Raw genomic sequence first — 27,154 nt, 5'->3', positions numbered from 1 at the left:
GAAAGCACACAGAATTCATTCAGGCAGCAAGGACATTAGTTGAATCCAATCAAGTGGCAAAGGAAATTAGGTACAACCTGGGATGGGGTACAGACGTCCATTGACCCAAATCAGGCGGTAAGTGCTGAAAGAGGTTACGAAACCTGATTACGACTGGAACTTGAAAGAAACCCAGAGAATGTGTGTTTACTGTGTGGTGAAACAAAATTCCAGCTGAGAGGCTCAAGGGACCCTGATGATACAGCAGAAAGAAGTACAGTGGCTCTGGAACAATCATTCTGGAATACTGATTGGTCATTCCTGTGTCCTGGTCTTGAATCTGAGTGAAATGAACTATATGATGGTCCTGAGCCCACCAGAGAGATAAACCTACTCCCCTTAGTTGGGAGTAAATGCCTTTAAATCCTGGGAAAGGTTTAAAAAGATGAAAGGAGATGATGAAGTAAGTCGTAATATTAATACTTGAGTTGAGGATGAAAGTTCTGTGGTCACTGGGATAATCTCTGTATATTTCTAATATTGAAAAGAATATACGACATATTAGAGAATCCGAACACAGTCTTGTGATTTCTATTTTAACTGAGCACTTACTTCTGGCTTGAGATTTTAAAGACGAAAGATTTAAGAATTGGATTCAGACTATGAAAACAATTGGAGTGTTTAAGATAACCTAATTTATGACATTTGTAACTTTATTTGATTTGCAAGAGTTGTTAAGTGCTTAGAAAGCTTTTGCTTGTTGGGCTGGTAAGTCTGCCCTGTCAGATATTAGAAGAGCCCAAGGAAACCAGGTATGTGAAATTTATTAATGCAGCCTAAAATATTTAAGGATACTTCTTTACCCAAGTTTGCAAACAGTACTGATTGTTTAGTTAAATTCAACTTGTTAAGTCTGAATTAATAAAGTACTCATCAAATAACAAATGGAAATGATCTTAATTTATACAAAAATACTTGATTTATAGATGAGATTTGTAAGAAAACCTAGGTTTAAAAATTAACACTTCAATAATTGAATAGGAAAACCTAATTAACTCTGAGAAGTTCTTTTGGGGCACAAAAGCACTCCTCCGACATCTGGGAAAATATTAAAGCAGATTTCATTTTGTGAATGAATGAATGATTTTTACATGAATGGCCAGAAGAATAAATGAACCCAAGAGAGCATCTTCTCCCTTCCCCAGTTTTCCCCACTCCGGCTCACCTTCACTCTACATCGTAAGACCCCCAAAGCTACTCCAAACTATTGCAAAAATTGTAGTGAAAACAGCATTGTCTCAACAGCCTTGGGAGACAAGCAGAAGCAGCCTCTTCCCCTGCCTCAGGTTCTATGACAGGAAACTAGAAGGGATGTGGGACAGAGAGCTTGGCTGGCTTCCCTGTGATTGTTTTTTTTTAAATGTTTTTGCATTTCAAGACAGTACTTTCATGGCTACGCCCTATGAATCCTTTGGCTGAGACATCTAGAGAAATGGAAAGAAGATGCTTCCATTGATTCCTCAGAACCATCAACACAAAAGCATCATTTCCTAACCAGATCACAGCCAGGTACCTTTTTCTCTACTCAGTGACATGTCCTCTATCGATCTAATCAGATAATGGCACAACTGGAGACAGGTGATCAGATTTGAAAACGACTTTCACCTGCTTTTAGCCAATGGGTGGGTGGAAGGAATTTCATCAAATATTTACTATTTGACTTCAAGACTTCTAAACTCAATATTTTTGGATCCTAAGCTGAGGCCCTGAACTCAGATGTTCATCTCATCCAGTCACCCACTGCCCTCTACGTGCCAGGCATCCAGTCAGCCAGTGCCCTCTGGGTGCAAGGCAGTGGGGTTACAGCGATGACTCAGAGTTGTCCCTACCCTTGACAGAAAAGCCAGTGGAAGTGACCAATAGAACATATAGCTCAGACACAAATGAAAATGTAAAATAGGGTACCAAGTGGAAACTGCACTGGTTCGAGATATTTCTACAGCCTTCAATATGTCCACCAGCCAAGAGCCAGCACAAGGCAATAGTCTGCCACGTGCCAAGACCCAGGGCCACCAATGCGCTCTGCTGTGCCGCTCTCTCTCCTTCAGTGCACGGAAGCGGCAAAGGCAAGGAGCCAGGAGAGCCAGGCCCTGGCCTCAGTCTTCCCCAGGACTGCTTTCTGTTAGAGTTCAGACATGTCACTTCCTCTCTCGGCCCCAGTCTCCTGGATGAGGGAGCTGGACGGAGCCATGCCAAAGGTCGCTTTCTCACTGACATCCTGTGAGTTTAGGCTCAGAGCAGTTGGGATAAAGCCAAGTGGGCAAACTGAAGAGCATCTCCTCCCATTCAGTAACAGCTGCCAAACAGGCAAGCGCACTTTCTAGTCTCTGGGCTTCCTCGTTGCTGATTTCACCCCTCAGATTATTTTTTTTAAAGCCCACACAAAGTCTTTGAAGTATTTGGAATTGGTGCCAATATCTTACGCATAGGAGATAATAACTGCCCTCTTTAGAGAGATGTGCTCTCCCTTTGACACAATCACCATCTCAGCCTTTTCGCTCATATATGCTACCTGCTCGGCCCTGCAATTTGAGTTTGCAAACCTTCTTATAGAGGCATTCCAACCCGATCCACAAGAGAGAGTCTGCCTTAGACCATGCTATTTATCCACAAAGCACAGGATGCAACCTTACTTAATACTTATAGCCACTGTTGACCCTGTTTACCAAATGCCAGGCACTGTACGGGCCACATTACACACATTATTCCGCTCTCCTTTTCCACTGGATGAAATGAAGGCTTAGGGCCCAGAGCTCATCAGAAGGAGAGGATTCAAGCCAGGGTCTAAGGACTCCATGAAGCCTCGCAGCTCTTCAGCATGAGTACATACAGATCGGCTTCAAAATCCGTCTGCTAACCAGCCTAATCACAACAGCACCTCCGTCTGCTGATGGCAGCCAAGGGTATCACGGAGAGACCCACCTTGGTCAAGACAATGCATTTTAGCCAGAAGCAAGGCTCTCGAGGCCTCGATTCTTTCTCTACTACCTCGTGGAGAAACACAGACGTGAAGACAAAAGCCTCTCTGAGAATGACCAGAAAATCCATCCAGAAATGAAAAGGCCCAGAAAACCAGGAGATCCAGTTTCAGAGTCTTACAAGAGATGCTGACATCCCTGTGTCAGGAATTCAAATGCCACTTGGCGGGCTTAGAGCACAGTGTTAACAGCCCAAACACAGGCTACCTGCAGGTGAAAGAATCATAAATTATTCCAGCTTCTCACACTGTGTTTTCCTCACTGCTGTGGGGAGGGAACATTCCACAGAAGTGAGGCGGGAAACCCGCTTTCACCAGGCCCTCGAATTTGGTCAATTGTTAATAGAGAGCTCTTCCTGGCAGTATCTAGATGGAGCAGGAATCTGCGATGGTTCTGAATTAACACATAAGTATATTTACAAGTTCATCTCCCACGAAGCAAAAAGGCAAAACAGAATCCCAAGGTTGGAGGGATGATTAAACAGATTTTTCCACCAGGATTTACACGCCCAGGCATGAGGAATCTTGGCTTTCAGCAAAAGACTGACTCTGAGAAAGGAGTTACTGAAGGATCCAGAAGGTCATTACACTTTTCAAATGGACTCCCTGTGAGATAACGTTGTTTATTCAGGGGAAAGACATGCTAAATAACGTTGTAAAAAAACCGCATTGCAGATATACACTGGTTCTCTGCTCACGAATAAGCCACAGCACGTTAGCCAGATAAAGAGCTATTAACTCTGGTTCTGAAAAGCAAGCTTCATAAAGCAATGGATCCTGACCCCTCACAAGCCCCAAAGACCGGGTTTACTTCCAGAAGGCCCTCACGGTCCTCTGTTTCAGTCTGGGCCGGCCCTGCCCCGCTCTCTGCCTCTCTCTCCTGGTGACTAAACCCACACGGCAGAGCCAGCAAGGGTTGTGTCCAGGCCTCATGTGCTCGCTTTTCCAGCTCTCTGCAGAATCACAGCAGAGCCCACTCACAGGCCCTGTGCCCCCACCAGACAGCTGTATTCAGTTGCAAAAGCTCAGACTGGTGGAACTTGTTTTCTGGCTATTGTTCAAGGCAATTGTTCCTGTGAAACCCCTGGGCCCAGGCGGAATGAAATCCTTTGGTGTGGATGAGTGAGCAAGCCCAACCGTAGGCCTGGTAGGAACTCCTGGGGAAGAGAATGGCCTGGCTACCTACCTTTCCCACCACACAGGTATGTTAACTATTTCCTCCCCAGGAGGTTTGCTAGACAGCATCATCTCCTCTAAGCACTGCAGGGGCCTATGGAGAAAACCCACCTTCAAAGAACGCAGCAGGGCTCCTGCAGAATCCTATGTTTCACCGTCTATCAACTGTAACTGAAATTTAAAGTTGTCCCAGACCCTGTGCTAATTACATTGCATGCATTAGTTCATTTAATCCTCACAACTCTATAATTACAACACTTATTGATGGCTTACTTATGCGCCAGGCCCTGTTACTTAAATTTTCCCCTGGGTACCATGGGATATACTAGTACTATACCCATTCTAGACATAAGACAATTGAGGCTTAGAAAGGCCTAAAGCTTATATAACTAAGAAGCATTGAAGCTAGGATTCAAACACAAATCCAAGAGTGTTCAACCACCTCGTTTGTTTATTAATTTGAGGCAATTTAATGAATACCTCTCATGTGTATGACAAGTACGTCAAAGGTTTCCACACCAAAAAAAGATACAGTTACTCGAAAAAAGCCACAAGCAAGCCACCTCTCCCCAGGTTTCACCTCTGGGATCAGCCTACATGATTTCTAGTTCTGGAGCAAAATGTCCTAGAACTTGAGCTGGAATGAAGGCAAGGGCAGAGTCAGACACTAACCCCAGCAAATTTCATCTCCTCTAGCAGTGGGCCAGAGCACCACTAAGCCCCGAAGGCTCCAGATGGAGGCAGCACAAGCTCTGGAGAAAAAAGTAAGAGAGACCTGTGATTGACGCCCCGCCGTGCCCTTCACTTGGTCAGAGCACCTTCACCTCCAGGAGACCCAGGTACTTCCTGTGTAATGCAGTGCTAAGAACACGAGTCCTCATAAGCCCTCGGTACAGACCACACCGGCTCTCCAGGCACACAGGACACAACCAGCTCATGTCAGCTGCCGTCCAGGATGCAGGGGACCTGCCGGGACTGCAGGAAGGAGATGCAGGCCCACGCTGTGAAATAGATGATAAAGTTTTAGTGCAAGAACGTGCTTCTTCCTGCTGCCATCAAGGGACAGTGTCCCAGGGGAGAGGCAGCTTCTACAGACGGTGCCAGGTGCAAGGCCAATCACTCAGGGTGGAGAGAGGGAAACGCGAACCCATAAAGAGGGCTCCAGGGGGATTTAGCTGCCTCAGAAGGCCCGGGGGTTGAGTTTCACCCCACAGCACCTTTGTCCCGTTTTGGTAACTCATTCCTCCAACAAGTAGGTGGTCCTCTGAGCAGGCGTGAAATTCCTCCCTTTGGCTCCAGGGCTTGGTCGGGTTAGAAACCCCTCAGGGGCTCCGGGGCTCCCTGCGGATGCCTCATACCCTCATTTTCACAATCGGCACCAGCGTGTCTGCTGACCTCAGCTACACAAAGCCCTCTCTCCTCCAAGGCTCCTCCAGAGAGGGCTGCTGACATTTGGTCCACTGCCAGCCGGCTTTTGCCAAAGACCTCAACAAGCCCATCCCGGTGTTCTGTTTACCAGAAGACACCTGGACCCTAAACATCAACAGAATTCAGCATATTACATACGGCTGATGGAAATAACAGGGAACACTGACCCCTACAAGAGGACAAGTTGTACCAGGGGGCTCCCGGCACCTTGCTAAGCACTTACATACATCATCCCACACACTCCTCCCCATCACTCAGGAAGGCACAGACTATTAACGTTCCCTTTTCACAGATGTGGCATCTAAGGCTTACAGAGACCAGGTGACCCACCCAAGGTGCTGGAGCAAATAAACGGAGCTGGATTTGAACACAGATCTGACAGATTCTAAATCCCAAGCTCTTTTTTTCCTGTTTTTGAGGAAGATTAGCTCTGAGCTAACATCTGCTGCCAATCCTCCTTTTTGCTGCAGCAGGCTGGACCTGAGCTAACATCCGTGCTCATCTTCCTCTACTTTCTATGTGGGACGCCTGCCACAGCATGGCGATGCTATGTCCGCACCTGGGATCCGAACCGGCAAACCCCAGGCCGCCAAAGAAGAACGTGCGCACTTAACCGCTGCACCACCGAGCCAGCCCCCCAAGCTCTTCTTACACATTAATTCAACCTAAGCAGAGGGAAGAGGCTTCTATGGAGCTCACAGTCACCTAAGAACTCAGAATTCCCACCTGTTATCCAAAAAGCTCAGGACACTTTTTAATGCAACCAAATTATTCTTAAAACACCTCCAAGTAGTTAAAGAAAAGTGGGAGGAGGAGGCAGCAAATCCCAGCCAGGGCACCGGCTGGCTGCCGTAGGTCCACGAGGTAGAGGGGATGCGAAGTCCCTCCTCAACGCCATCCCGTCACATTTACCTCCCAATACATCCTAGGGGTCTGGGAACCTGAATGCACAAAACAGAACAACTGCCTCAGGGCAGCAGAGAGAGGGCTGTCCCCACAAACCAAGCCGGCCTCACTCTGCAGCCTGTCAGGGGCCGGCCCTAAAGCTACCCTTTCTGGGGTAATGGGGAAGCGAACTCAGGTCAAGAAACAACCACTCAAAATCAGTTTTGCAACCAAGGAGCCACTCAGCCCTGGCTAATGAGCCACCCGCAGCACACCTGTGAGCAGCTAGAACCAAGCATGGGTCAGCATGAACACACAGGGTGTGCAACCTCTCCCTCCAGGACTCAATAAATCCAGCTTCTCAGAGGCAGGCCCAGAGTCCAGGGCCAGGGCCCAGCCGCCCCAGGCCAGCTCCAAGGCCCTCCACCTGCCCAGATGTGACTGTCACTTGAGCTCCTGCCCCCTGAGCCAGGGACAAGCACAAATCCAGTCACAGATCCATTCACCTGCCCAGACGCCTCACAGAGATCAGAGAACTCCCAGGCACGTCCTGCTGCCAAAGCAGAGGTGCTTCTTAATGCTCGGCGCCTCTCTCCCAGAAACAAGCAGAATCTGAGAAGCCCAGGCACTCTCGTGAGTCCTCCACAACAAGAAGTGCCCTTCATCCAGCGGCGCACACATTTAAACTCACAGATGAAACCGTCTCGAGCCATCTGCCAAGGTCAACAAGGAAGGTGGAATGGTGGGGTGGACGTGGGTTCCAATCCCAGCTTTGCTTCCTATTAGCTGTGTGACCTTGACCAAGTTACTTAACCTCTCTCAGCTCCCACTGCCTCGCCTCAAAATTGCGAAGAATATTACTGCTTTGCAACGAAAACTAAATGAGACAATGTCTGTTAGATGCTTGGCAAGTGGTAGGTGGTAATGAACACTGTTTTCTCTTCCCCTTGTCTGGCTTAAAAATAGAAACGCTCCTCTTTGGGCAGCTGGATAGCAGCCCTAACAAACAAGAAAAGTACTCATACTTGCATCTCCCATGCCATCTCTCCTGGAGCCTAGTTTCCAGAAAAAAACCCACCCGGTAATTTGCAGTATTAGGAAACACAACCGCAAGTTCACCCGGCTTCTTAGATTCCAAACGAAACCTCCAACTGCAAGTCATTTTAATCAGAGCCCTCTGAACCACTAAGCAGCCCTTGCCTGGAGCCCACACTGCCTCTCTCCAGCTCCTCCTCCCCCAAAACAGCACAGTTTCCCCCTAAAAACCTGCAAGAAGAACCTAAGACAGTTGGGTGATCAATACTCAGTATTTCAGGCTCAGCAGCCTAATTTGATAAGATGGTCTGGAAAATACTGGCATTTCCTCAACGTCCAGGTGACCGAGGACATTGGGTAACGCTCCAGCTTCCTCTGACACTAGCAAGGTTAGAACCAAAGGGGATGAAGGTAGGAGGGAGGAAGATGCTGAATTTCCCGACCAGCAACTCCCCTAGCACAGAGCCCACCGAGATTGTGGCAGCTGCACCTCTGGCTGCTCTGCCCGGCTTTCCAGTACCATCCAAGGAACAAGGCAGCACCCGCACCACACCCTGCCCCAGGCCCCAGAAATTTTAGGAAATCGTCCTACCTTGTCAGGTTCCTAGGCCAGAGCATTTCACTACATCGTGGTCTTTAGAGAAAGCGGACAAAGAAGCTGAATGGATCTCATGATGGCAACTCGTCAGCCGCAGGGAGCCAGAGCTGAGCCGGAGCCAGCCCACGCAGGACCAGGGAATCCCAGGCGCCCACCCGACAACTCTTTGACTAAAGGACCCGCTGGAGAGGGATCGCCATCCCCCTGCCAGGGAAAGAAATCCGATCCGCCAACAAAATTAACCCCTGAAGTGCTGAGGGAGCGAGAGGTCAGGCCTGAGTGCCAGTATCAAGTCAGCTGTGAAAAGTTTCAGCAAAGCAAAAGCTAACAGCAAACTCTGCAGCCGTTACCGTAAAGCTCCGAGCGGGAGGGCCCTCGCCATGGTCCCAGGGGAGTCTGTAAGAGCAGGGCAAGGTGAGTAAAAGCTAAATGTGAAAAAATATTTTGAATTCCCACGAACTGTGCTAAAATGCTGGAGGAAGTCTTTTAAGCCCAAAGGGCTGCTTTTAATCATGACACAAAAAGCATTGACAGTAACACTTCTTAGCTCTTTCCATGGACTACTGACTGCAAAGCGCTTGACTGCAATTTAGCCCAGAGAACTTCTGAGCCCAAAAGGAGAAAAGACATCTATTTGTACAGTTAATAATGACATACATTGTTTCCGGTGATGTCAATTTTGATGCAATGCCAATGAAAATATGCATTAATTCCTCATGCTACCTATTATTATTATTGTTAAAGACTCTCCGTCTGTGTATGGCTACTCTAAACATTACGGTACAGCATCTGGGAGGGGAGGTGGGACGTGAGAGCCCCAGCACTGGGATGGGAAGGGGTTGCACCACTAATCCCTCTTAAAGCCTGCAATCAAGGAGTTCAGAAGGAACCTTGTAAACAGATGCTTCTAACAATGAACAACTGTTTTACTACTGAGAATTCAAAAGCAAAATTATGTTATAGCCACAAGCTTTTATTTCAAAATGAATTAGGACTAAGATGCTCTCCAAACCCCCTACTCCCTCTCCAAAAATTCTACCAGTTGGCTCCTGGCAGCTTTCAAAGACTTTCCTTGAGTAAGGCTCTCCCTCTGGCCTGGGCCGCCTCTCCAGCAGGAAGGGGGAGTAGGGTGTTGTGTGTGTTGGGTGGGGAGGGAGGTTAGGAAGGAAGCAATAACTGGCTCCAAGCAGGGTCTCTGTGTGGTCAGCATTTGCTCAGCAAACAGAAGCCTTTCAAAGGGGAATGAAGAGCCATTCCTCCCCCACCGAGAGAGAGTATAAAAGGTCAGCTGGGGAGGAAGCGAGGGTCTAGGGGGCTTCCCAGGTGAATGCAATGCAAACGTGTCCAGGAGCAGAGATTCTAATCTTGAAGGGGTCCCAACAGACGTTAATCATTCACATCTCACCCCTCAGGCCCTCCCCCGCCAGCATCTGCAAGGGGAGCGGGATGCGAGGCCAGGGCCCGGGAGGGGTGCATTTGGGCGGGTGGGTGGTTAGTCCAGATTTATTGAGAGACAAGAGTCAGGATGGACCCAAGCTCTGGCTGACAAAGCTGCTCTAAGCCATTTGTCTTCCCTTCTACGCTGTCCCTGGACTGAATTTAACCTTACGTCATGACTTGTTTGAAAATCTGGCTGACCTCTGGGTTAATTTGGGTGGAATGGGATGGTGACTATGTATATGGAGACATATACATAAACACAGACGTACAAATATATACATTTTAAAAAATTCCAATGTTGCTAGAGTTGTTCTTTGTTTTTAACGTAAAAAGCCAGATTAACTGCCAAGATAAACTAAGGGATGTCTATCCATTCATTTATTCATTCATTCAACTAACTGATACTTACTGAGCACCTGTTAATCACAGTTCTAAGTGCTAAGATACAGTCAGTAGTCAACAAAACAGACAAAAATTTCCATACTCTACTTGAACTTGCATTTAGTGCTAGACCTATAAAATAAATGAGACAAATGTAAATCATACAGTATGTTAGTGATAAATGCTAAGGAGAAAAAGTAATGTAGGGAAGAAGACGTGACTTGTCAAGGGGAGCTAGGGAAAGTCTGCTGAGGGGATGATTATTACTATAGACCCGAAGGAAGTGTGGGAGCTGATTATGTGGATCTCTGGGAGTAAGAGCCTTCCAAGAGAGTCAGTGCAAAGGTCCTGAGACAGGATATAACTTGCACGTTCATTCCAAGAACCCAGAGCCCAGTAAGGCTGGAGCAGAGTGAGCAGCGAAACAAAGAGAGCCTAGAGGAGGTCAGGTCAGAGGGACAAGGGGTACAGGGAGGGAGGGAGGAGGGTGCCTGAGGGGAGCCTGGCAAGTCACTGTAAGCATCTTGGTTTTTACTCCGGTACAAGATGCACCAGAGGGTGAATAAAGGAAGTTTCTCCTTGTATAAAAGTTCGTGTAAATCTCCTACCACACTAAATATATCATTTGGATTGTGCACAATTTTTACAAGGGTGAGTTTATTGCACAAGACAGTCTGCTTTAAGGGTCTCTCAGTCGCTTTCTGTGGTTAAAAGTAAGAATCCTGTCTTTAATAGGAAAATCTGAATTCTTTGCAGTTACAGGTTTGAATGTAGCTAGGGCTTTTCAACGCTAGGAGAGATAACAATCAGCGAGGCTAAGAGACCCAGCAACAGCAGGAGAGAAAAAAGGAAGGTAGGTCAACCCGCTCCAGGTAGGCAGATGCCCTTTGGTGCTTTTCAAAGAGCCCGTCTTGCCCTGTCGTTTCTCAACCTGATTTCTAAACAGGCCAAATTCCAAAGACCTTCTAGAACTCAGAACAGTTTTCTCCATAAAAACAATCTTATCAATGATGTTAAGGTTCCCAGGTTAACTTTGAGTCATTCTTTTTTTAACCAAAAAGTAGCTGAGAAAGTCTACCTAGGTATCAAAGAGTAGAAGAAAACCTTATTCTTGGAAATAGAGTATGTAATTAAAGAAACAGAAACCACTGAAATGAACCTAAAAAGATGTTCACTTATAATAACAAGCACTTTATTAAAACAAGACTCATGAAGACACTTTACTTCCTCCCCTCCAATATCATCCGTTTCTCCGTCTTTACTGAGAAATGTATCAGCCATCTCATGAAATACAACAAAATCTGCTCTGACCCATGCCCCTATTCTCCTCCACGACATGCTAGTCTGTGCTCCATGTGAGAGCAAAACACCTCAACGCAGCTGTCTGCACTCCAACACCTATGGCCCACTCTCTCCCACTCACCAGGCAGACTTGTGTCCCCGCTACTCCACTGAAACCACTTTCTGTTTCTCCTGAGAACATCAGTGGCTTATTTCTTGCCAAAGCCAATGGTCAATTCTCTAGGCTTACTCTGAGTTTTCAACAGCATCCAGCACCCCCAGCTTCTTGCTTCCTGAATGGGTCTCTTCTTGGTGTCCATCATCTGCAGCTGGTTTCTCCCCTTCACTGGCTGTGCCTCTGAGTGGCCTTTGCTCATCCTCCTCTCCTCTCCAGACCTCTAGGTTTCTGTCCCTAGTTCCCTTCTCTTCTCTACCTAGTCTTTTCCTAGGTGGTCTCATCCATGCCTTCAAATACTAGATATGTATGGACAACTCTGAACTTTGTTGCTCTAGCCTGGCCCCCTGTGAGTACTCAACACATCTCAAATCTCATGCACCTGATATAAAACTACTGCTTCCAACTTTCAGTGTGTCTGCACCCCTACTCCCAAAGTCCTCGCCATCTCAGTCAACGCATGACTATCTTTCTTTACTTCCTCCTTTATAATCCATCACCAAGTCCTTTTGGCTATACCTCCCCAACACACCTTGACCTGATCACCACTCACCATCTACAGTAAGATAACCTTGGTTATCATCTCTCTCCTCCAACACTCGGCCTTCCTCTTGCCTGCTGGATCCACCACACATCGATGACAGTGATCTTTCTCAAGTGGACCTCAGATCAGGTTACCTTTCTGCCTAAGACCCTCCAATAGCTGCCCAGGAACTTAGAATAAAATCTACATTTGTTCCCTTGGCATAGAAGAGATCCGGCTCCTGCCCACTCCCTCTGCCACTCCGCCCTGTCCCTCATCATGGTCAAATACAGGGTTCTCGTGGGCCCTCGAAGGCACCAGGTCTCCTCCCACTTCACAGGCTCTATGCTGTGGCTACTTCTACCTGAAAGGTTCTTCCCCACGTCTCCCATGGCTGCCTCCTTCCCATGGTTCAGGTCTTGGTTGGAATGTCACCTCCTCAGGGATGTCTCCCTAGACTCTGGCCTAGTAATTTTCCACCACATGATCTTCTTCATGGAACTTACCAGTCAGCACATTATCTTTTTTAGATCATGGAGGGGGGGGGGGTGGTGTTTATTGTTTGCATTTTCCATTAAAAAAAACCAGCAAGGTCCTTGAGGACAGGAGTGCTGTCTGCTTTCGTTCTGAGTGATCTCCTCCAGTGCCTAGGGCACCGCTGATGTGGTCCTGGACCAACTCGTTATAGGAGGATAAAACAGGGAACTGAATGTTCTGTGTAGTCTCCTGGGGACTTTTGGTGCTTTCAAGGACTTTAGCTCAATGGTTCTTAATTTTTTATTTGGTCAGAGATCCATTTCCATTTGAGAACCTCATAGAAATGCAGGTCTGTCTCCCTGTAGAAAAATGTATATAGTCATGTGCTGCATAACAATGTTTCGGTCAATGACGATGGTGGTCCCATAAGATTAGTACCCAATAGCTCAGGTGTGCAGTAGGCTCTAGGTTTGTGTAGGCACACTCTATGATGTTCACACAGTGACGAAATTGCCTAACGATGCATTTCTCAGAACTTATCCCTGTCATTAAGCGAGCATGACTGTACAGACATTTTGTACACAGTTTCAGGGGATTCACCGACCTCCCGAAGCCTATCCAGAAACCCGAGGGTAAGGGCAGCTGCTTCTGAATTTTATGGCATTGACTTCATACAAGATCTAGTTTCACTTTGATACTATGATTCTTTGTTTTCTTAATTTGGGAGCCAGTCTGACCCTCATCGAGGTCGCTTTCTTCTGACTGGCTAATAACAGAACAAAGAGGGAAAAGAAGGAAGGAAGGCTCTCCTGGATGAACAAGAATGGGAAGAAAAGGGATTTAAAGATCTGTGAAAATGAGGAGCATCACATTGCTGCCGTGGAATTTTACGCAGTGTGGTCTGTAGTAGGCGGTGGGAAGGGCAGAAACACTCCAGCAGTCTTTAGCAAAGTCTTCAAAGTACGGCAGTTAACACTTGGGAGTTTGTGTTTTTTTAACAAAAATTAAAAGAAACTACGCATCTTTGGGGTGGAAAATCAACAATATTTAAAAATAGCCGCTTAGTGCCTAGGCTGCACCAGACAACAGACTGGACACTGGGAACATAAGGATGAGTAAAAGAAAGCGCCCCAGACCTGGTGGAGCTGGTTCCTCAGAGGAGCCGAACAAGGAAGATCATTCTGGATGTTACGTAAAAGTGATGAAGGAAATAAACAGTGCTGAGAAAGAGAGTCATGGGAGACACTTCCTTTTGAGAGAGCGGTCAAGAAGGGCATCTCAGGAAGCAACACTTAGGCTAAGATGTGAAAGATGAGAGGGATCCAGCCAGCCATGGAAGGAAGGAAGCCAGGCGTGTTCCAGGTGGAGGGGACGTCAAGTGCAAAGGCCGGAGGGAGTGAAGAGCTGTGTGTCTGAGGAACTGAAGGTGGCTCCCACACTTGGAGGCTGGGGTGAGGGGGAGGTTAACGGGAAAGAAAGTCATCCTCTGGAGAACTCCAAATCCTTCAGTAACAAGGGATGCAGAGAGGCGTCAACAAAGAGCTTTGGGGATCCAGTCAGGGTGACCCTGCATCTCCTGCCTTCTTTCCCCGTTTCCTCAGTTCTTTTCTGGGGCTCAGGACCTACAGGAAACGTGAGAAATCCCCCTTTCCTGTCGAGGGGCTCATGCAGAATCTGCTCCACTGGTCTTGGGCCCGGTTTATTCTTCACATTTACACAGACTGTGGATCCTGCCCTCCTTTTCCAGAAAGGAGGCGATACTGTCTTCTAATCTTATTCTAAAGACACAATAAGCTGTGTTTCAGCTTCAGTGTCTTATCTTGCGGAGCTGCAGTTTCTGTTACCTTCAACTGGTTAATTCCTAGGATTGTCTGCAGCCCACACGGTGGGTACTCGCACGTGAAAGCACACACACACTCCTCCATCCTTAAACAAAAGGCTTCATTCATCAGGCAGAGCATCCAATCTCTTATCCGTGTTTACTCCCCTCCCATTCTAAATCTGAAACCCGAGGCTTGTTAACAAAACCTTGGACAGAGCAGGCTGGAGAACACGACCGCAGGTGCCAGCATCTTCCGCAGAAAACCTCGAACCCAGACTTTCCGTCCTCAATGCAGCAACATCAGAGGTGCCTTTTCTAACAGGGTGCCAGTTGACTACAAACCAGCTCCAAAATGGCAGCACTTCCAAACAAAGGACGTGTGAGGCCAAAATTATTTTTATTGATAACAATAATTCAGATTTATAGATTTCACTGCCTATAAATCTCATCTAATTCTCAGAACTGTGCTAATGTGTATTACTATCCTTACGTTACAGGAAAACAAACTGGAACACAGAGAATTTAGATGACTTGCTCATTGTCATACAACTGCTAAGGGTCAGGTTGAAGCCCATGACTTCAGATGCCAAATCCTGGATTCCATGACACCACAGTGTTTAGGGTAGTGAACACTTTCAGGTCACTATGCTAATGGACGACACTAAGACATTTAGCGGCCAGAGCCATTACCGTTATCTCAGAGTCCTTTAGCTGATTCTAACACTTTTGGGCTTGGTCTAATTTAGATACACCCTTTCACCAAATTGCATGATATAATGGATTCTTCTGTATTTCCAGTGACTGTTCTCTTTAAAATATTAGCCAGGTGTTGACTAGCATGTGCCAGGCATGGTGCTTGTGGGATACAAAAGAGAAAAGGTCTCTCTCTCCCCTCATGAAGCTTATAGTCTGGTATGTGTGGGAGTGTCAGGCAGTCAAATCGAAAATAAATATATTTAATTGAGCTGGCCATCACGGTGGCACAGCAGTTAAGTGCGCACGTTCTGCTTCGGTGGCCCGGGGTTCGCCGGTTCAGATCCCGGGTGAGGACATGGCACCGCTTGTCAAGCCATGCTGTGGTAGGCATCCCACATAAAAAGTAGAGGAAGACGGGCATGGATGTTAGCTCAGGGCCAGTCTTCCTCAGCAAAAAGAGGAGGATTGGCAGCAGATGTTAGCTCAGGGCTAATCTTCCTCAAAAAAACATTTACTCGCAAAGCAGGATACATGCCATGAAAGAAAAGAAGAGAAAGGTGTGAGCACATCTTATAGGGGAGAAGGGAAGATTACTGTCCATAAAGTCAGAAAATTCCGTGCCCAGGAATGCTGTGCTAGGCGGAAAGCTGACAATTTGGTGGAAAATTTAAAATTTGTGCCTAGATGTAGGTTTCTACATAGTAAAATCTAGATTATCCCATAAAACCCCATCCCAAGACCCTTGGCTAACAACAGCAGCCACAAAATTCCTTTGTCATTGTCCCCACAGCCGGTGAGAAGTGGCAGTGGATTAGGAATTTGGTCCGGCAGGCGTTTCAGGGAACAATTCAGAGCTGGGCTTTGCTGCGTCTTTGGTCATGTTAACAAGACTGCGTATTTACAAGTAACTACCAAGAAAACTCAAAGAGGTGAACTCACGTGGTGATTTGGTCTTTTAAAAAAATTAAAGGAAACTAAAAATAATACCACTGGCTATAAGAAGTATTTTTATAATGGTGTTGTGGATATGTAGGGAGAATTCTGAGAGTTTGAATATTTATTTTTGCAGCTGCACTGTTATCTCTATTAAGATGGATGGGTAATGAAAAAAAAGCGGCCAGAGCCGCTTTCTGGCATTTCTAATGTGGCTGCAGCTGTGAGGACATCCTTGAGTGTGTCCACTGCAGGGTGAGATAATGAGGGAGGGGGTGGGGGCGGGGATCAGAGAGGAAGCAAGCAGGTGCTTATCAGGGGCAGCCTGGAGCAGACTGAGTTAAGCCAACGGTTAGGGGTGTCTGGTCTCACTTCGCCTCAAGCAGCTGAAGTTCTCGCGCTGGCCCAGGTCATGCAGCTCTCACACTTGAAGGCGCGCTGCAGCGCGGGGGAGAGGACACTGTCTCAGATGGCTTGTCTGTTCAGGGAGCTGAATGCCACCCCAGAGGGTCTCTAAGACCCCTCCAGGCAGGAACATTTTGTAAGTCTACACCCTTACATCTCCTACTGAAATCCCTTTTCAAAGGAAAATTCCTTTGTCTTGTGATTTGACTCGTGCTCCATCTGTCCCCTGCTGGGGCCAGCCCCTGGCTTTACTGTAGACTCTCTAGGTGTCAGGTTCTGGATGAGCGCTGTAGAGACCCCCTCCACAGAACCCTGCCGACAACCCCTTGAGGTAGCGGTCTCGTAAGAAAACCTGTTCTGTACCCTAGCTTTGGGATTTCATTATTCCCCTTCTGAGTTTACAGTCACTATAAAATAGGTTCACAAAATCTTCCACAATCTCTAAACCATAATCTTGTCTAAGTCAAAAGGAAAAAAAAAAGTTAGTTTGGCCAAGAGCCTGACTCATTCTAGGTATTTGCCTAGTGGGGAGGCTCGCTGAAAAGTCACAGACTGGTTAAGAATTAAACTCCTTCCACCTGACCATTAGTCTCCAAGAGAAAACCGTTCTGAATGGGGGAAGAGAACTAAAGCATAATGAGTGGCAGAGTAAGTGCTTACAAATTTCGCTGCGGGTACTGAAGGCCAACTGTGTGTGGGGACGTACCCCGCCGATATCAAAACTCACAATACTCCAGGAAAATAGATTATATTTATCCCCAACTCGCAGATGATCTGCAATTCCAAGAGGTTAGGTGAGCTGCTCAAGGTCACAGAGCTCACAAGCGCTGAAGAACCAGTCCGCCCGAGTCATAAGTCAGTGTCCTTCTTGGGATTTTTTTAAGCTCTCACTTTTATTGAGTTCTTATCATGGTGGTTACTGTGCTCGATTCTCTGGTCTTAGTTAATCCTTCTGACATTTCCTGTGTAGTAGGTATTACCGTCCGCTGTGACGTAGGTGTTACCATCCCCAATATACCTGAGGATATTAAGAAGCAGTGGGTTAAGTAACTTGCCCAAGGCCACGCTGCTGGTAAGACCCCACTAAGCAGGGCCCTTGATTGAAGCCTCCTTCACCACCTCTGAATTCTTCCTTCAGCCTGGTACTTGGCACAGGGGGGCACGATTTTCTTGACCTCACCAATAGGCACTTCACCAGTCGAGCATTAGCAGTGCATTGACAACCACCTTTACCCACTGGGCCTTTTTTCTTCCCTTCCTCCAGTGAGTGACTCCATGGTAGGTAATGTCAAGGCAGTGCCAGTTCCATACTTTCATTTAACTTCACAAAGAAAGATAAGAACTCTCATTCATTTCAGAGCGCAATGCAAACTGACACTAAATGTGCAGGCTCAGCTGCAGGCAGCTAGCTGGACCTACACAGCAACTCCATTCTTCAGCCAACCTTCTCCCAAACGTGGTACGCGGAACAATGGAGTATGGAGACGAAAAGTGTGTGAATGGTTCAGGGCAGCCCCATCCCCAGTAGCCCGAACAGACTGGAGACTATGTTCTTCTACAGAGCCTCAAGAGCGTCATCTGTACACACAAATGCCAGAATTAGAAGGAAAATATAGAACACGGGCTTTCTTGGCAGCCCACGCTACTGTGCATACATTTAGCTCCAAGAATGGTCTTTGCATTGTCGTTTATAAGAACAGAAGGAGTGGAACACCCTGAACATCCATCTGTAGGGCAAGAGTTAACCAAACCGTAGCTCATCCACAGAACAGAAAACTGTGTGGCCATTAAAAAGGATGTTGATGTGGGGCTGGCCCCGTGGCCGAGTGGTTAAGTTCGCGCGCTCCACTGCAGGAGGCCCAGTGTTTCGTTGGTTCGAATCCTGGGCGCGGACATGCCACTGCTCATCAAACCACGCTGAGGCGGCGTCCCAAATGCCACAACTAGAAGGACCCACAACGAAGAATATACAACTATGTACTGGGGGGCTTTGGGGAGAAAAAGGAAAAAAAAATAAAATCTTTAAAAAAAAAAAAAAAAAGTTGATGCATCTTGATATAAAACGATGTCCATGCTGTAGTGTCACATTACAAAAGTAGATTACAAAACACTTCTCATCTTTTAGAGGCTGAATAGTGTAGCAGTTAAAATTAAGAACTACAGAGTCACGCTTTCTGGCTCTGCCACTTCTAATTGCCTGACTTTGGACATGTTGCTTAAGCAATGCACACCTCAGTCTTATGATCTGGATAATGGGTCCTTACTCCTGGAGTTACTGTAAAAATTTAATGAATCAATACATGTAAAGAGCTTAGAACAGTGCCTGGCTCATAGCAAGTGCTCAAGAACTCGTTGATCTTTCTAAAAACACAACGTATAAGTGCTCACATGAATAGGGAAAAGTCTGGAAGGCCGCATGGTGCTAACAGTGGATCTTGCTGGGTATCACGATATTACAACCTTTTACTTTTTCCCCTGCTGTGTGCTTATCTGTATTTTCTATTTTTCCATAATAAAACATATGTTGGTTTTTTTCTTTAATAAGGAGGAAAATCACATTTAATTTCTTTAAATCCTAAGCTTTAATGAGAAACAGAAACCTCACCAAAACTTGTTTTTTAAAAACCTGTGAGTCAGGCCAGGTAATTACAAAACCCAGAGTCTGGAGAAACTGCATGGTGTTTCCGGGTCTTTTCTAGTTCGGTACCCTAACAGCAAGAAAGCATTTGCAGCCTAGCACCGTGGTCCTGAAGATGCCCTGGCAGGGCTGGGGAGAGGAGGAGAGCAGACAGACAGGAAAGCCTCATTTTATTTGTAGCAATCCACTTAGTTTAAAATGTCAGGAAGTTTACCGGATTAAGGGTATTACAGTCGCTATTCATAAAGGTGTTTTGTTAGAACCTCCAAATAGCAATCTGGTGAAATAAGCCTTGCACAGCCTTAAATGAAAGCCTGTTACAGTACTCAAAGTTTCCTAAAGAAGGAAAAAGACCCCCAGGTATTAATTTACCTAAAGAGCAGCTGCCTGGAAGACACTGTAACGTATCCTATGCAGCCAACGCCGTGCAATAGGTTCCTAGTCACAGAACTAGGAGGTTTGGGCCCAGATCCCCCAGTGCTAGAACTGCAATTAACAGTAATGAGAGGCATGCCTGCATTCTGATAAGAGCCGCAGCTGTCTGCATATTATAGACTTGGGTCCCTTTCTACAGAATCCAAGGATATTTAAAGCTGCTGGAATCCAAGAGGCACAATGTGTGTTTGGATTTCATAATTCACAAATTAAAAAAAAAAAAAGAGCCTGATACACTTATCTCACTAATGCATCTGGGAAGGGAAGGCTGCAGCAGACTCTGGGGAGAAAAGAAGGAGGCTCCCTGTCACTGAGCCCCATCGGCTCGGCAGGCCCTGCGCTACCCCCCCCCCCCCCCCCCCCCCCCCCGCCAGTCTCATGCAGGGCAGACAGGCTTGTAAATGAGGCTCTAAATGAAATGTCAGAGACACAAACTCCATTTTTTCCCACTGCTTCTTCTGAGATCAGAGAAGGTGTCTCAAGAGAGAAGACTTTTTTGCAATTAGGAGAAGATGGGGTCAAGGTGAGAAGTCTTAGAGTGGAAAAGGGGTGGGGTCTGGAGAAAGGCAGACTTGGCAGTAAATTCTGGCTCCTCGAACAAGCTGAGCTGCAAGAACTGGGGCTGGTTGCCCGTGTGAGCAGTTTCCTCATTCAGCCTGGATAACGAGGATACGATGGATAGGACAGGTCCTTGCCCTCAAGACGCTTAGAGTATAGATGAGGTGACAGGCGAGTAGCAGACATTTATAATATGATGTGTTTGGTGCTACAAGAAGGAAAAGTTCAGGATACTATGGAAGCAAATAGGAGGATCACCCAATCTGGTCTTGGGGGTTGGGGTGGTTAGGGAAGCTTCTTGGAGGAGGTGACATTTACTGTGAGCTCTGAAGGATAAGAGCCGAGCTGTGGGTGGGATGGGGTAAGGGGGGAGCGAGCATTGTAGGTACAGGTAGAGGGAACAGCTCCTGCAAAGGCTATGAAGCAAGTGAGAGGACAGTTTTCAGGGAATGGCAAGTAGTTCAGTGTGGTTATAGAGAGAGGAAGAAAATAATGGGGGTCAGAAATAACGGGGGTCAGGTCTCATAGCAAGCCCATCAAGAGAGTTTGAACTTTATCCTGAGGGGCATTGGGGAGCTCAGACACATTCACTGCTTCTGGAGGAGCCGTGGGAAGCTGGGATACGGACATACCAAAGGAAAATTACCCAGCTCTGTTTCCTAGTTCAGAAATCCTCTCTCCATTGCTTGCATTTTATCTAATTTCTTTGACAAACTCGGCATTTTTTAAATGACTATGTCCACCCCATGTGAAGCTCCGAGTCACACCACCGCCTCCAGCTCATCTGTCACAGGTTCCAGAGTCTTGGTTCAGATACCACTGAGTTCAACAAGCACCCACCTCCATGCAAATCATTTTTAATAATCAAATCCCAAATCTTATACAGAGTTGGCCATCTGGTAAACCGAGGTGACCCTAGAAGTTCAGATCTGGAAAGAAACTTAGAGGCCATTTGGCTCAGTTCCCTCTTTTTATGGGTAAGCTCAGGTGGAGAGGCAGAACCCTGCAGGAGGTCACAGAGTTGAGTGGCAGATCCAAGGTGAGACCTCAGACCTCCAAACCCCACCCCATGCTTTTGCTTTACCCCCACCTTTCTCCATTACAGAACAGGGGCCCCGAATTCCCAGCCCAAAGTCAGGGAGGCCTCACAGCCAAGTGTGCAGCCATGTGGGGACAAGAAGCCTCATTTGTCAGTAAACACGCCAGGAAGGAACGGAAGACATAGCTGGACGGGATGGAAGTGAAGAGCAGGAAAGCCTGTTAGAGTGATTCCATCCATTTAAAACAGCAGTGACATCACAGCAGCCAAGGAGAAAATCAACTCTATTTATGCAAAGCACTCAAGGTAACGAGGAGTGCTTCCAGCATTATCCATTTCAAAACATTTATCAGATGCCAGCGAAATTAAGCATGTGCAGGTACACGTACCGCTCTGTGCAAACGGTTTCTCTAGCAAAATAACCAGGGGAAAAAAAAAAGATCTAAGGAACTTCAATTTTCAACTGCCAAGTGGATCAAAGACACAAGTAGCCGAAAAAGAAATCCACAAGGCTAAATTCAGTCATCCCCCACATTGGGTAACTTCTTTCCCAGAGCATGGACATAGCCGTGGTGTGAATAGTCTTCATTTGAGCCTCTGTCTTTGTTAAAGCAGAGGCCAAAGGGTCAGGGTGAAGGCGCCAACTGCAGGTGTGCTCTTGCTTGTGTCCCTGAAACCTCAGTTGGCTGTCAGGGGGCAGGGAAAGCTCTGGAAGTTTAGGGGCCTCAAGAAGTAGCTGAGAAGAGGACAAAAAAGATGAGAGAGAAAAGACGCAGATATAGATGAAGACGGACACATACATTCTAGTGAAAAAGAAAATTCACTAGGAAAGAACATTAAAAAGGCCAATACAAATTTAAATAAGGAGGCCAAGTGATGGGAAAGCAGAGCGAGTTTCCTGAGCCTAAAACACACAGGCTGAGGGTTCTAAACATTCGGGCTCCGCTCCCCTGCCCCCATAAGACAGGGCTCCGCACTGACCCATCTCACAAGACTTGCACAAAGCGGGGAGCATAAGGATGCTCTTCTCCCATTTTGTGGACAGAAAGTATTTTGTCCATAAGACAAAGGACCCAAAGTGTGGGGCTGGGTGTAGCAGGCAGTAGGCAGCCATTCTGACGCTGGCTGATCTCGGGACACAGCCACAGAAGAGGCCCAAGCAAGGCGGCAGTTCTGTCTCCTGGTTCCCACAACTCTGTGCTGCTGTGGCAGCTGCTGATGGACAGGCTCACACTCCAGGCTCCATGGAGATAAATGACCTACCTTTCAAAGGGGACTGATTTCTTCAAGGACTGGCTTTTGTCCTCCGGCCAACCTGTCAAACCTATCTTTTCCTGGTGACCATGAATATGCTCTGCTGGTTAAATTTAGACGTTGAGAGCCTTTTCTAACCTGTCATTTCACTCCAGTGAAGGGCAGATCAGTTTCTTCAGTGAAAATAATACTGCCAAGCCAGTCAATGTGGAGCGATGAGGCTGGGCCCCGGGGTGCTCACGGGTTCTCTCATCCTTGTGCTACTCCAGGAAGAACTCTTTTCACACAGCCTGGGCTTATGGGCAGCAAGTCTCATTTTAATTAAAGACTCCTAGGAAAGGACATGCCACTATTTTACTTAATGACCTCATTCTTCTGCTTCAGAAAGCTCACTCCTACAAAGTCCTTGTGAGGCTTTCTGGGGGACTAGAGGCAAATGATCTTTGGAGACCAGCTCCAACTATGTGCAAATTATTTAACCTCTTCATCCCTCAGTCCTCTCCTCTGTAGAATGAGGACACCTCACTGGGCTGTCAGGAGGACTAAAGGAGGAAATGCTGGTAAAGGGCTTGGCTCATAGTAAGTACCACATAAACGTTAGTGGCTGCCACGACTACTATTATTACTGTTGCTGCTACGATGGTTATTACTCAAGCTTCTCCAGCTGTCCGACCTCAGCCAAGTTCACTTCTCTGAGCCCCCTTCTAGTTTCCTGATGTGAGAAATAAAGGCCGCACCAACAGTGCAGGAAGGAGTCGGGATGAAATGGGGATGAAATAAGCTGAAATCCTTGCTGCATTGAGCCCACGGCTGGGCACACGGCAAGATCTCAGAAATGTCAGTTTCCTTTCTCTGCCTTCTTCTCCTTACTGAAAACCCCTCCTTCCAGATGGGAACCACTTCCCCCTGTTGTCTTTAAAAAATGATAAAAATAAGCAGAACCACTTGGGATTGAAATCATTCACAGACATTTATTGAGCATCTAGTATGTGACAGCTGCTTCCTGGGCCCTGGCTATGAAGGTGTTAAGACAGACAGAGAGGGTTTCTATGGTCAGAAAGTTCGTGGTCTAGTGGGAATGACTGGGAGACACTCTGTTTCCACCCTGCCTTGGAGCCGAATCTTCCTTCGGCACAACAGCCATCATTTATTGGCAATATCGCAGGGGGGCCTCCAACGCCACCAAGAAGGGCCTCTCATTCTCTGCATTCACTTACTCGAAGTCACTTGGTTAGTAAGTGGCTGAGCTGCGATTTGGCCACCCTAGCCACATTATCTGGGTAAGAGGCTATTCCAGAGCCTCTGCTGTTAACCGTGTTATATTGCCTCAGGTTTAAGGTCTTGCAACAAAAAAAGCATGAGAATAAAAGAAAGGCAGATGAGAAACCCCCACTCCCCAAAGCCCACGTGCTGGCGTCTGGAACAAGAGCTGCGGCCAGTGCAGGCCAGGACGGGGGGCTAATGCTCGTAACTTGAAAAGTAACCCAGCCGACTGAGAGGCTATCTTCTTTCAGCACCACCGCTAAGTTACACTCAGGCACTGGCAGCGAGAGGGAATTTACGAGACTAGCAAGGATGTGGCTCTCATGGAAGAAGGTTCTGAGAGAATTAACTGTAACCTGATCAGAACACCAACACCGCCCAGCCTTTGGGCCCATTGCTTTATGCTCCATTCGCACGGGTGGTCATTTCCCCAGTGGCGGCAAGGCGGGCCGGGCTCTCTGGCCACAGCCGTGCGTTTGCAGTGCTGCCAGGCTCCTAGGGGAGCGGCGAGCTCCATGGGAGAGGAGAGAGCAGGGCTTTACATGCCCATCCCACAGTAGGGAGACCGAAGCACAAAGAAGGGGTGGATTACACTAGAAACATGGATTCTGGAACTCAAGGTTCCTCTTAAGAACATTTTAGCCTGGCAGCCTCACCCTTTGACACACAGAGGGACAAATTAAGCCTTTTGAGGTGCTATGGAGGAGAAAGCAGGGACAACTGCTGCTGGGAACCCCAGGTGAGCCTCTGGATGGCCTCAATGTGTCTCTACCCCTGGGGTTCAAAGAGCCCTGGTGCTTGAGGACCACTTTTCAGGGGCCCCAGGGGGTCACCAGCAAGCAAGGTTGGAGGCTCCCTCAGACTGGATGGAATTCTAGATGTTTTCTTCTCAAATTTCCTGATTCCACATAAGCCTTCCATGCTCTCTAGTAGCCACTAGATATTATTATTATTAACAATATGACAAAAGCAGAAGCTAGAAATCCAAATCCAATTAATGGAATGGTTGTTTTTCTCACTGAAGAATGGGAGCAGTGGATCCTAATTCAAGATGGCTGGTGACAAGCGAGGGCTGTGTTCTCATTCCTGGCTCCCAGAGGCTCATGAGGGTCTGTTTCCTGCCCACAGCCCTGGTCTGGCCCTTCCACACCACTAGGAAGAGTATGTGCAGCAGGTGCATGCGAACCCCTCACCCTTCCCAGCAATGCGGCGACAGGCAGAAGCAGCTGCCATTCTTTCCCACGTTAGACTCAAGTGGAGCCACCTTAGAGATGGTGGAAGAAGGTACAGATGGAATAGGAGAGGCAAGGTCTCACACCTGGCCCTGTGAGTCACTTGACCCCTGGGAGTGGCTGGGGGCAGAGTGTAGTCATTTGACATAACAGAAAGGGCTTGTGTTGGAGGGTCAGACAACCGGGGTTCTAGCCCTGCTTGCTGTGTGACTCCAGACAAATGACCTAGCCTCTCCCAGTCAGTTGCATCCTCTAACTGGAGGGTGGCAGTGGTAGTTTTCCCCTGCTAGGTGGGTATGCAGGTGAAATGGAACATCAGTACAGACCTCATTTGAATCCAGCCCCATGAGTTACTAGCTCTATCTCCCCATCCGCAATGTCGAACTCACCAGGTTGAGCAGCACAGTAACACGCAGCATATTTAGAGCACCGAGCACAGGGGAGGGGAGGAGAGGGCGGGACTTATTATTTTCCACTCTGGGTGACCTCAGAGCCCTACCTCTCCCCTCCCTGACCTCCCTCCTGGTTGCAGTAAAGGTCTGGGTCTGTTCTCTGGTCCTCTGCTGGACGGCTCGTTGCTAAGGACAGAAAGCATTTCTCCAAGCCTTGCTTGCTTCCAGTTGGTGGGACAGCTGCCACCCCCTCTGGTTTACAGCCTGTTTATGGCAGACACCCTGGTAGCTGGGTGTTTGTGTAGTGTTTAATCACTAGGAGGTGGCCAATTCTAATATTGTGAGCCCCGAGGCATCTACAAATAAGTGAGCTATTTGCCTCAGTCGATTCATGTCTGTTTTCAGAAGGCTTCTCTCCAAGGACACAGGGATGACCCGACACTGCCGGGAGCTGGGGGAGGTGGCTTCAGAAGGGCACAGTGGGACATGGCTGCTGGAGGTAGGGCATTAAGTATCAGAGAGAAGCACCTGCCAGCCTGGAACACCCACCATCCGTCCTCAGAGACGAGACTTCTTTCCCAGAGAACGAAATGCCCAGGCTTTCTTCCTTCCCTCCATCCCATTTTCCTCCCTGCGAAACCTGGACCGCTCTTTCCTCTCCTCACTCTTCTAAATCTCCCTTGTTTTCCGAGGTCCACTTGAAAGGTCCCTCCTCCAGGCAGACTTCCCTTTTGGTTCTATGCTATAGCACTCTCGTTTTGACCTCTGAACCGGAAGGCATCGACATTCCCCTGCCTGCACTGCCCTTTGCCTCAGCTGCTTACGACCCAGTCTCTGAGATGATGGAGAGGGCTTCAGTGTCTTTGAGGAAGGCTCCACTCCAGATCCCTTGTCCCCACAGCGCTAACACAGCCACCCCCTTGTCCTCTCAGTCAGGCTTGTGTCTGATCTTCATTGAAGACCTACTCTGTGCCACCCACCCTGCTAAGGGCTGAATAGTACTGAGAGTGAGAAAAAGAACTGTGACCACAGCGAAACAGCCAAGACCTCCTGCTGGGGAGACATGTCTCATCAGCAAAAATGGGAGTCCAGTCAACAAGAGTGGACTGGGCACCTACTGTGTGCCTGACACTGTATTATAGGTCCTGGAAACCTGATGACAGATAAGATAATCCCTGTCTTCGAGCCTGGTAGAGGGAAAGTAGAAAAAAAAGTCAAGATTTTGTTAAAGTTACAGGGAACTCCAAGGAAGGAAGCTTATTAAGTCTGAGACGCTCTCAAGGAGACGTGGGAGCTGAATGCTGAAAGAGGTATGTGTTAGCCTGGCAAAGAGAAGTCAGGAGAGGGCATTCCAGGGGCAGAGGCACAGAGATTTGGAACACCGTGGCGTGTGCTGAAGACAGTGAAGAGTTTAGTGGGGCAGGTAGTGCAGTGGGAGCTGAGGCCGGCGCGGCAGCAGGTGCGAGGCTGGGTGGGCCACTTTAGAGGTCTCCACTTTTATCCGGTCTGTAATGTGGGGCCACAGGCGAGTGATGCACACGGTCAGATCTGTATCTGGGGAAGGTCACGGTGGCTGTGCTGGGGATGAGGTATGCGGTAACGGGACATGGTGGCGAGAGCAGAGGGACTGTGCCAGGACTGCAGCACATGAGAACACGCCATGAAGTAGCTGAATGAGGGATGGAAAGAGTCCCAGCTCTCCCGCTCCAAAGGAGCTCAAATCTGAAATCTGGGAGCTAACCCCGGTGGCACCAGAGTGGCTGGGTCATTAGCATGACAAGTGCCGCTTGTGGACAGAGGGACTCCCCTACAGACTTCCTGCAGGAACGCTCAAGGCCAGGGCCTGAATTAGCTTCAGCAGCTGGCTGGCTCTGCTCTCTACGCCTTTATTCCAGATCGTTAAGAGCACAGCCCTCTGGGAGGCTTTTCTTTAAACTGAGAAGCAAGGACGTTTAATTGCCTCAGCTAGACACCCTGCCTTACCCACCTCCACGCCCCCTGCCCAGTCAGCAGCCCAGGCCCTCCCACGGCAGCTTCATCCCACAGCTTGTGTCTTGAAACATAATCAGTGT

At 47.8% G+C, this 27,154-nt stretch overlaps 1 protein-coding gene across 21 annotated transcripts in view; it reads right to left on the bottom strand.

The window, feature by feature from the left end:
• NAV2 (neuron navigator 2) overlaps nt 1-27,154 on the bottom strand; it is a 706,640-nt gene that overhangs the window by 79,636 nt on the left and 599,850 nt on the right. Inside the window, exon 1 of one of the 21 annotated variants that reach the window (XM_070624504.1) lies at nt 8,133-8,745. The exons of the other annotated variants lie outside the window; for them this stretch is intronic. Coding sequence (XP_070480605.1) covers nt 8,133-8,158 — 26 coding nt within the window. The 5' untranslated portion in view covers nt 8,159-8,745. Of the gene's footprint in view, nt 1-8,132; nt 8,746-27,154 lie in introns of those variants that run through there. 21 annotated transcript variants of the gene reach the window in all.

The sequence above is a fragment of the Equus przewalskii genome, chromosome 6 (genome assembly GCF_037783145.1).
Source record: "Equus przewalskii isolate Varuska chromosome 6, EquPr2, whole genome shotgun sequence".
NCBI lineage: Eukaryota > Metazoa > Chordata > Mammalia > Perissodactyla > Equidae > Equus > Equus przewalskii.
This window is presented reverse-complemented; position numbering and strand designations above follow the sequence as displayed.